At 53.8% G+C, this 10,773-nt stretch overlaps 3 protein-coding genes across 3 annotated transcripts; 1 reads left to right on the plus strand and 2 right to left on the minus strand.

The window, feature by feature from the left end:
• Positions 1–795: 795 nt before the first annotated feature.
• B0T23DRAFT_379261 (Creatinase/aminopeptidase) lies at positions 796–2,840 on the minus strand. The gene has a single exon (XM_062837138.1). The coding sequence runs from the start codon at positions 2,572–2,574 to the stop codon at positions 1,045–1,047; it is 1,530 nt and encodes a 509-aa protein (XP_062692708.1). The 5' UTR covers positions 2,575–2,840; the 3' UTR covers positions 796–1,044.
• A 719-nt stretch (positions 2,841–3,559) lies between these two features.
• On the plus strand, positions 3,560–6,317 carry B0T23DRAFT_137391 (Dfp1/Him1, central region-domain-containing protein). The gene is made up of 3 exons (XM_062832297.1): positions 3,560–4,432; positions 4,503–5,912; positions 5,965–6,317. Exons 1-3 carry the CDS (start codon positions 3,848–3,850, stop codon positions 6,100–6,102), a joined length of 2,133 nt encoding a protein of 710 aa, XP_062692709.1. The 5' UTR covers positions 3,560–3,847; the 3' UTR covers positions 6,103–6,317.
• A 664-nt stretch (positions 6,318–6,981) lies between these two features.
• On the minus strand, positions 6,982–8,445 carry B0T23DRAFT_137397 (DHS-like NAD/FAD-binding domain-containing protein). Its single transcript, XM_062832298.1, has 2 exons — positions 8,045–8,445; positions 6,982–7,949 (listed from the first exon to the last, which is right to left on the minus strand). The coding sequence occupies exons 1-2, from the start codon at positions 8,258–8,260 to the stop codon at positions 7,161–7,163; spliced, it is 1,005 nt and encodes a 334-aa protein (XP_062692710.1). The 5' UTR covers positions 8,261–8,445; the 3' UTR covers positions 6,982–7,160.
• Between the last annotated feature and the right edge of the window lie 2,328 nt (positions 8,446–10,773).

The following is a 10,773-nucleotide window of genomic DNA, read 5'->3' on the forward strand; positions in this document are numbered from 1 at the left end:
GTTTTTATAACATATCTGTTTATCTATCTTGATGAACTTGTTTCGACAATCTATGTGTAACTTGTTCTATTTTATGAAGTATTGATACGGTATCAATCCCACTTCTTAAAAGGTTTGTTGGTCACCCGCTCCGAGCCTGACACGAGGTATCTGAAGGGGCGAAGAAAGGGGCAAAAGATGCGAAAATAGCATGACGAGAAGGGAATAAAATTGAGCCGTGGGTTTTTTGGTCAGGTCATTTCCCGTGGAAGATGGGAGATATGTTGGAAGAAAAGGTCGAGTCAATGGAAAGAAACGGTTTCGATGATATAAAGATTATGGACGAGACTGGTGATCCGGGATCGTTTACCATGGCCCCTTAAGAACAGATTTCAAGAGGCGATTGCGATGCGTTTAACTTGGTTCGCGGGGTGCGCGAGCTTTAGATCACCGAACGGTGTTGGAATTTTGGTTAGTCAAACTGATAGCTAAGATCACTTCTCAAAGAACTTCCTAGTGATGTTGAGGGCCAAGTTCCATGAGATGCTATTGGTGAGCCTAGATGCACATTGTGCCGTGTTAACGAGTCTGTCAAGTGTATGTTCAGTCTACGTGAGAAGGGAGGTTGTCGTAATGGGAATCTTGCCTTAAACTTAGCGAGGTGTGAATGGTGACCACCAAACCGAGTGACGTAATGATTGTGCTCTTCCGCTTTCAATATGTGATTAGGAGGAGATGAACTCGCTTCTAGAAGAGTTTGAAGTGTACAGTGGGATAGGGTTGAGTGGCTTACTGTTCAATGACTGAAAACCATGACGGCTTTTGATCTGCATAGACTCTCATATCATACATAAGAAAGTCTACAAATGAAGACTGAAGGAGACAAGATAACCCGCGTCTGAAAAAGGATCGATTACCCCTCAGCCATGGTCTTGTCTTGGAGTGGGTATTCACATACAATACCTAGAATTCTGATACACGAGTATACACAATACATCCCGCCCTTGTATATATACACAAACGACAACCCATCCCCCACCAACAACCGCAAACTCACTCACTCACTCACTCCCTCAAAGCCTCAATGTCCACCACCTCCTTAACCGCCTCCGTCGTCAAGATCAAGGGGCTGTCCACGTCCACCACCACACTATCCTCAATCCGAACCGCCAGTCCCCGGAAATGCTCGGGAAACCGGTCATCGTCTTGCGGCACATAGACGCCCGGCTCAATCGTCACCGCATGCCCCTGCCTCAGCGTCAAACTCCTCGAGTAACCAGGCGTATCATGCACATCCAACCCAACATAATGGCCCACATGGTGAGGGAACAACACATCCATCTTGCCTCCCCCTGATGAAAGATCGAAGCCGAGCAAGCTAAGTTGCTCGCGCAGACCGGCTTCGGTGGCGCGGTGGATCTGGTCCAGTGACAAGGTGGCGTTCTCGCGACACAGGGAAACCATTTTGCGCTGGACGGTCAGGACGGCTTCGTACAGGTCCCGCTGCGGGCCCGAGAACTTGCCGTTGACGGGCCAGGTGCGCGTGATGTCGGTGATGTAGGTGCCGTACTCGCCGCCTGCGTCGACGAGCACCATGTCGTCCTGGTTGAGGAGCCGGTTGTTGTGCACGTAATGGATCATGTTGCCCCTACTGCCGCCCGCGATGACGGGCACGTAGGCGGGGCCGGACAGGCCGTGCGAGGTGAAGGCGTAGTTGAGGTAGGCTTCAAGGTCCTTTTCGGACGACCAAGAGCGGCGCATGGCGGAGGTGAGGGCGCGCCCGGAGACGCGGCCGGCGTGGCGCATGTTGGAGATCTCGGCGGGGGATTTGATGGCCCGCAAGGAGTGGACGAGCCCGGCTAGGGGAGCCGGGGGGAGGTGCAGGTGCGAGAGGAGGGTGGTGACTAGTTGGCCGGTGACGGGGGTGGAGGGCGTGATGTCCGTGTAGACCTTGCCGGCGCCGCGAAGGATGGGTGGCAGCAAGGTCTCAACCTTGGCGATGTCCCCCGTAAAATCGGCGTTGAAGACATCCTCGGCTGCTTGTAGGCCGGACCAGGGGCCAGACCATTGCTCGGCGCGCGGGTCTTTGGGCCGGCAGAAGAGGTGGAAGACGTAGTCGCCCGGTTTGGGACCCGTCTTTTGGATGATGGCTAGCGAGTCGGGCTCGGAGAAGCCGGTGAGATACAGAAAGTTGGAGTCCTGTCGGAAGGGGAAGAAGACGGCGCCGGAGCGGTATTTGAGTTCCGAGGAGGCGAGAATGGCGATGCCGTTTTCGGGAAGCGCGAAGGCGAGCTTGGAACGTCGCTCGTGGTATTCTTGGGCCGTGATGCCGGGGGTTAGTTCACCCGGTTGCAGGATGTGGGGGTGCGTTTCGTAGACGGGCTGGCCGAATTCGAGGTCGGCGGCTGAGACTGTTGTCGTTGTCGTCGTTGCGTAGGTCCGGGATGGGCGCCATGGTGTTGATGGTGGTGATGAGCTTGGGTGAGATGCGGGGATGATGGACTTGGCAAATTGGAGACGTGGTTGGAGAGGCCAGTTACTCTGAGAGCGCAAGTGTCGGGAACATTGCCGCAGGACGGCTTGGGGAAGCTTCATGTCAAATAAAGGGTGGTTGTCAAAGGGTGATGAGGGTGAGGAATGTGATGGTTAGGTGAGAACGAGGTGTGAGTTCACCTCGGCTCGGTTGGTGTAGGTGAACTTGGTTGGCAATATTGATAGTGGTACCTAGGTATCACTAGGACTAACTAGCACCTAAACTCTAGTTACAAAATTGTTAAGGAATTGTTGGCATCTCAGCCTTGACCAACCTCCAAATTCCCCAAGCAACAATGTACCGCGAGAAATGAGGTTGAATTGCTTCGCGGCGACAAATGTTTTGTGAAGGCAAAGACATGGGATGTCGTCACTTTATCTTTCTCACTTTTGATCAAATGAAAGCTGACAGTTGCCAGGCGCTTCACTGGGCTGCCAAGAGTTCAGGTCTCGCTGGGCATCAAATGCTGTCTGCCAGCTGCAAGCCGCGGATGTGGAGCCGCTGTTTGGCATTCCCCAGCAACAACATGCCAGGCGCGGTGCATTTTCATTGTCAGCGCTTTTCAGTGTAGGGCAGTGCAACCATCCCGGGCCCCCCACATTGCCTAGAGGTTTGGCCTGCTGGACCCTGCCGTCGCGACTGTCAATATCAAAACCAAACACTTTGATTACACAAAGGTTTTTTGACCACCCACCAACACCAGAACACCCATCTTGGCCTGTTCGCAGTGTCGATTGACTTCGGGCGCAATTCGACATTGGAAGGTTGGCCTCAGCCGTTTCGTTTTGTTCAACAGCGGTCCCTTCTTCCTTCCTGTCATCGGAGCACACACAGCGCGTGCCACTGCGACGACGGAGCCAAAACCTCCAGCGACAAAAATCGAGAGACGCGTTTTTGGAACAACAGACAACTGTGCCCCAACCTCCACCACCAACCGCCTCACTTTAGTTGTTTTGCGCCCAGGCCAGGGTCGATTGCTTCCTTGCTCCTTCCCAGCCTACAACCAACGATCGACGACGAATAATTGTCCGGCCGCATTGGGCCATTGTTCGACCATCGACACCATCGATCACCGAGCCTAACCACTTTGTCTTGTCTGTCGAGTCGCTCAGCACTCCCACCCAACACTCGACTTGATTCTTTTATCCGGGGTCCCCCTACCCAAAGTCCAAGCTAGTATCAGCACGCGACCAGACAGACAGCCCGGAAACTGTCTCCCTCCCTTACCATCCCCGAGCCGGCGTTTCGGAACAAACAGAAACAACACCACACCCATAGCATGTTGACTGGATATTTTACAAGACAACAGTATTTCTAGATCGACATCCCACAGCAATGTCGACCACCACCACTGCCTCGGGCACTAAGAGGGCTCCTCTCTCCGACAACCCCAATGCCGCCAACTCGCCGCTGCGTGGGTCCTCGGCTACCGCCTTGGCACTACAGGGCTCTAAAAAGGCCGCCGTCCGCTCCCATGCCGATCAGCTTAGAGAGGAGCCATACGGTCAACCACCGCCGGCCAAGAGACAGATGATTGAACATGGCGGTCAACGCGCCGCCGCCTCGCCGACGAGCTCCCGGTCCAATGTGTCCAATATCACGCGCAAGGCCTCGACGATATCCCGGCCCATTGATCGGGAACGGCCTGAAAGGGCTTCTTCTAGATCAGGCACCACCGCGGCTACCAGCACCACCCGTGCCGAGAGGTTGTATGCCGCCTCCACCACCACCACCACCACCACCACCACCACTACCACCTCCACCACGACGACCGACCGCATCACCGCAAAGGAACTTGAAGACCTCAGTATATGGCAAGCCTCTATGAGATCTCGCTTTCACAAGATGGTCTTTTACTTTGAGAGCATTCCCGACGAGCAACGTCACAAGCTCGCCAAACAAGTCGCTCAATTGGGCGCTGTAAGTCAACGACCCCTTGCCCAATGCAGGCCCAACAACCGCTCGGCTTATACTTACACATCGGTCACAGCGCGAGGAAAAGTTCTTTTCCATCGAAATCACCCATGTCGTCACCACCCGTCCTATTCCCCCTGTAAAGCCAGTCCAGGACGAGAACCAGCCCGTTACCAACACGCAGTCGACAAGTGAACAGCCAAAGACAATCGATCCCTCTCTCCTGAACCGCAATGGCGACTCGGTCCGACGCAAACTCATTTTCGACAAGCCCTCACTCCGGAAATCCTCTGTGCAGCCCCAGGAAGAGACGATGCCGAAGCCGAAAGCACGCAGCACTGACATCCTGCACCGTGCGCGGGACATGGGCAAGAAGATCTGGTCGCTTGACAAACTCCAGAGGATTCTCGGCATGGTCCTTGAAACGGACTTGTACAAGGCTGCATTGTTGGGCCGAGGCCACACACCAGCAGCCGCTGACAGGGCCAAGGCTCGCCAGCAGACTGCCAATGTACTCCAAATGCTCCAGAATGAGCGTGTTCATGGCCCCTCCGATCGTGATCCCACCGTTGTGACCAAGGACATCCACTACTTCAAGGGCCCCTACATTTATGTGTACGACATTGAGGAGAAGACGAGGCCGATCATGGTGAGGGAGTACCACAGAGTTGCCGACAAGAAGGACGGCGAATGGCCTCAGTTCCGTGTAGCATCTCAAGGCCGTTGCCCATTCGTTGAGGATTATGATCCCCCTGAAAGGACGAGGCGGGAAAAGACCCAGGCCAAGGAGAAAGTTGTCAAAGCTGCAGATGCCGCCGCCGCCGCTACCGAGAAGGCTACCAAGACCCTCCAGCCCCCCGAGGTACCATCACCCAAGCCGGTTACGGGAAAGCGTACTCTTAAGGAGATGGAAGCACCCAACGACCGTGCAACCGAAGTAGTTGACGATGCCCCCGAAACCGTCGAGTCAGCCAAGGAGTCCACTCCTTCAGTCGATTTCCGTTCGCAGAATGCCTTTATGAGCCATACCACCAAAGTCGGCCGTTTGGTAGCCGGAGAGCCCGTCGCTTCTGGCATCCAGGCCAACAAGCTCACCTCCGCCATTCGCTCTCAGATGGTGTCGTCCACCACCGGTGTCCTTGGCGCCAAGGCCGGTATCAGCAAGGAAGTTTTGGGTCTTCAGCGCAAGGTTCTTCAGAAGGCTGGTGGTCCTTCCCTTTCGCAAGACTCTGGTGTTCGTCGCTTGGCCGAGATTGGTGTGGATGCCGCCCAGTGCACTCGTGCCGCCAGCTTGGGTAATCCAGCCAAACCCCCGATGCCTGGTATCTGGGAGGATGATGAAGCTCGGAAGCAGGAGCAGGCCAAGAAGGAGAGAAAATTGCGCAGGACCGCGAGCACACCCGTTCCCCCGACAAAGCCGAAGCCGCGCGATCCCAAGCCGGGTTACTGCGAAAACTGTCAAGATAAGTTCGAGGACTTTGATGCGGTGAGTTTCCTCAATATCAGGCATACTATGACGTTTACTAACATGACGGTAGCATATTGTATCCCGCAAGCATCGCCGCTTCGCCGAGAACGACGACAACTGGGCCCAGCTCGACGCTCTCCTTGGCAAGCTCTCGCGCGCTCCCCGCGAGCCGCGTTATCGGTCCGTGGGTGATGAGAGGTGGCAGTAAACTACTGCCATGTTGCCGCACATGAGACCTACCCTTGGCTCCTGACGACTAGCTGTACTTGCTTTCCCTTCTTGTTTTCTTCATCTTCCCTTTTGACCTGTTTCTCTTTAGTCAGTCGGGAATCATGTGGCGGTGTCATGTGTCGTTCAATGTTGGAGAGGTTTCCTTTTCTTTGCCCTTTTTTCTTCAATTGTCCCAACGCACAAGTTCGTTACCAGCATAATTGGGCGCGGGAGTTCCGGTGGCTTGTCGTTGATGGGGCGTTATTCTGTTTCTTTGTTCATACTAACCGGTTTTTGTTTCATTACTGAAGGAAGCTTGGCATGAAGGCTAGGTGCTCAAGCTGTTTGAAGGCGAAGATGGGATTGCTAGGGTTGGTTGGCTTTGTCGTCGTGCGTGGGATGTGGACGAAACAGCTAAAGTGGCATTATGTTATGGTCACTTGAGGACCAAGCAAGCGAGCATTATGTGGAACAACAATCCGGTATGCGTATTCTCATTATGTCGAGGGAATGGCAAAGGGGATACCCGGTTATGGTATGGAAGCCGATGTCCTGGTTGGGTCATAGTCATTGTTGGTGTCATGGTTCCTGGCTAGGGCGGCGGTTTATGGTCTGCTCATGAAGAGGAAGAGGTGGACAGCTTGTGATGGCATGCAAAATAGCATGACCGTAGCGCGTTCAAATAAGCTACTATATGTTACACTTTATGTATGTCTCTAAATGTATCATATGCTTATTGGTAGTGAAGAGATTATTACGTTTGATGATGCCTGTTTCTTTGTCAGGTCGAGCTGAAGTCTCTTCGGCGAGCCTTTAGATCCAGTTCAAAGAGCATCACAGGCTTTACCTTTCGTCCCATGCGGTCACTGTATGGTGTACATCCAGCTCCCGTCCCGTCCGCCGATCATATCGGGTCCGGCCCGGGCCGTCTCCCACGTGGTAGTGGATCCCAGTTCAAGCACTCACTTTGTTTTCTCCATCACCTCTCATTAATCCCCTTTTCCTCCCCCTCCCTCCCTGCTTTCCCCACGAAAATCCCTTTCCCCCCCTTTTTTCTCATTCATACGTCCCATCATCCTTCGCAACCCCAATCACAGGCTCCAACATCCTAGGCAGCCACTCCTCCGCTCCCCCCTGAAACACCAAATGTTCTTCCGGTCTACTTCTTCTTCTTCTTATTCCTTTTCCCCACATCCACCCCTCTTCCTCTTCAACGTCGTCCACTTCCATATTGACAGTCACCACGCTCGTCCTCCCCTTCGTCCTCGCCTTCTCCGCGTACCCGGCCGCCGGGTAGACGACGCTGCTCGTCCCTATGACCAGGACAAGGTCGATTGGACCTCCTTGGTCGATCCACGCGTCTATCTCGGCCAGCATGGTGGGATTTAGAGATTCGCCGAACCAGACGACGCCTGGTCGCAGTAGATTTTTGCATTGTGGGCAGTGGGGGAGGTGGGATTTGGGGATGGGGGGGAGGGGGGTGCTGGGGTCTAGGAGGGGGATGATGGTCTTGGATGATTGGGATGGTTTTGGGGGGTCATTGGACGGGGGGTTGATGGATGCTGATGCTGATGCGGGTGCTAGAGCAGGGCAGAGAGGGTCGAGAGTGTTGTTTTGGTCGATGTAGGTGCATTGTGAAGGGTAGGAAGAGCATTGGAGGGTGAAGAGGGAGCCGTGGAGGGTATGTAGTTGCTGCTGCTGCTGCTGCTGCTGGTGGTGGCCGGCGCGTGAGGAAAGGTTGTCGACGTTTTGAGTTAGGCACAGGAAGTTGGGGTTTTTCTTGGCGAGGGCGGCGAGGGCGTGGTGGCCTGCGTTGGGTTGGGCTTGGAGGGCCATGTGGCGGCGCTGTGGGAGGTTGTTACACAGTTGATTTAGGGATTGGTGATATGATTCGAGATGGGGAGGAAGTATGATGGAGGAAGAAGAAGAAGAAGACTTACATAGGCGTAGAATAACCATACTAGACCGGGATCCGAAGCAAATGCTTCTGGCGTAGCTAGGTCCGTGGCCTCGTAGTTCCTCCAGAGTCCGCCGGCACCGCGAAAGGTGGGGAGTCCCGAGGCGGCGGAGAGTCCGGCACCGCAGATGGCGAGGATGCGATCGGCTTTGGCCAGTTTCTGGTGAAAGGCGGCGAGGTTGTTGAGTCTTGAGGCCATGGTGATTGGGTAACGGAGTAGTTAATGCTCGATCAGATTGCTGACAGAAAGGCCCGAATGATGTCCATCTTGAAATATTTGTAGAGAGACCTCGATGACCTTTATGCAGTCAACAAGCTTGTTGGCATATGGATTGATGTTTGCTGTCAGTAGTACGATGTTGATTTAAGAGTTTTTGTTTTCACTTCTTCTATCTTTTGCCAGATCGCCAATGATGTGTGGTGTTTAGTTTCTCATGTTTCCCCGCACCAGACCATCACGCCCGCTCTTCGCTGACCCCGCTCTGCATTTGTCGCCGTTGACTCAGACGGCAGCGTTATCTCGCATGAAGAACAGAGACATATTCAACACTGACAATGATAGTTGTTTTTCAAAAACATGACTTCATCGACATTGTTGATCGGGCGAATTCCCGACAAGTGCTCCACAACGACGGGGTACCGGGGAGGAGCGGGTGTGCGGGCTTGGCCGGATTAGTGGGGCCGAGGCCCGTCCCGGAGTCCCGGTGGGGGTGGAGTAACTCCGCTGGGCTCCGGTATTGTGCATGTCGTCCGATATTTACACGTCGTCGTTGGTGAGAATGAATTGCATAAATGGGAACACTGCATCAACAATGTCTCGCGCCTCAGCTTTGAACTATAACGCCGGTCCAGATTCAACTCGGGCCGAGCGCGGCCTACCTGCTTCTGTGAAGTACAATCGCTTTCGTACTTTGAACTCTCGATTAGAGAAAAGAAATTCATGGGAAAAACAGCAGGATACGTGTACCGGGATGTTTACCTACGATGTATGTCAGAGGGTAAACAAAGTAGAGGGAAAGATGGATTGGCAGGGGACTTTAGATCCGTTAAGCAAAAGAAACGAGGTTCGGATAAGAAGCGATTTGTGCTTCCGTCCCTCCAGTATCGGAACATGGACGTAACACATCCATCACATCGCCAAATACAGCGAAAAATCGGGTAACTGTCAGTTCTCGAACCTCGATCTCAATCCCGCTTCTGAATCTCACCTTCGATCAAAATATCCCACGTACTGAACTAATAACTTCCTTCAGCTCCCTCTTTACCTTCCACCCCAATCAATACTTCTTGCCCAGGCCCTAATAAAGCAAACAACGCCGCTTGCCCAGTCTTATCCGAGTGAACGTGTCTCAAATGACGACTACATATCACCTGCTGTGCAACCAACGGCGTTGCTTATTCTTCCACGTTTCTTTCCCCAGCATCCACTCCCTTCCCTTCTGTGTATCCTCCTTCTGATCTCCTGGTTGAGCGGGTATCCCCATCTCCTCCTACACTACAGCAATTTTGCTTCCCAGGTTTTCCAAGCTGTCAGTTACTTCCCCGCGTCCCAATTCCTCAATCTTTTTTTCTTCTTTGTGTTGGACGGTTCCAAACCCGACCTGGGCCTGTCAAATGCACGCACAACAAGTTTCCCAGTGCCGTCCGTCCGGTTTCGTTGTTATTTTATCAAGGGAAACAGGTCGGAGTGCTACAAAATATTCCAACAAGTGCAACAAAAGTTCACACACACAGTACCGCAAGTACCGTACCGCGGGCGTGTGAAGCTGAGCTGAGGTAGGTGCTGCAAGGTCCGTCCTCGCTGTGTAACCGTGTGTAGCGTGTAAAAAAAAAGTGAAACTACCCCCTGCCAAGGCCTGGCCTCACTCGCTGCAGTGCAGTGCAGTGCATCCACCCATCCAACCCGGGCATCCCACTGTATCACACGCTGCACGGGCATGCAAGGAACGCCCGGCCTTTGGTTTGGAAATTCACATCGTAGTGTCCACAAGCCACTCACTCAGCCCCCCTCCCCGCGGCAGGAGCAAACCTGACGCCGGCGACCACTAGCGCCGAGTTCCCGGGCGTGCAGTGAGTGCATGATGCCTGCCATTCCATGGATTTGGATTTGGCTTGGCAGGGCGGCCACCTGAGAAATTTCCCCTTCGCTGTCCGTTCTTGGAACGTCGCCCGCCCGCCAACCGCCAACCGCCCGCTGAGGAGCCGAGGTGCACGCACACACGCATGCATGCATGCATTCTTTTTCTCTCAATTCGATTCCAATTTCCGGATCGACTCCATCCATCCATCCTTGGCTTCTCGCTCGCTTGCTTTGCTTTGCCTGCCTGCCTACCTGCCTACCTGCTGTCAAATGGATGGATGGATGACTCGAATTTTCGTTGCGTCCGCCCGCCCTATGGGGATTGGGGAGGGCCGCCCGCCCCTGTCCTGTCTTCCTGGGTGGGATCCGTCGTTGCTTTCATCATCATTTTTACACAGTAGTGCTGGGAATGTCTCACAATGAGGTGTGGGAAATCAGGGCGCAGCTACGTCACGATTGTAGAGAAGACTCAGTCCGTCACGAAAAAGTGAAGAAACAGACGGGTGGATGATTGAAAGATGTTGGAAACGGACGGAATGGACGGCAATCAAGGACTTGGTACTAAATGGTTCGAGAGTTGGGTTGTCCTGGATGGTGTACCTGACCCAAAGCGGAAAACACGGCCAGGTGAG

Source organism: Neurospora hispaniola, assembly GCF_033458365.1.
Source record: "Neurospora hispaniola strain FGSC 10403 chromosome Unknown B0T23scaffold_4, whole genome shotgun sequence".
Taxonomy (NCBI): domain Eukaryota; kingdom Fungi; phylum Ascomycota; class Sordariomycetes; order Sordariales; family Sordariaceae; genus Neurospora; species Neurospora hispaniola.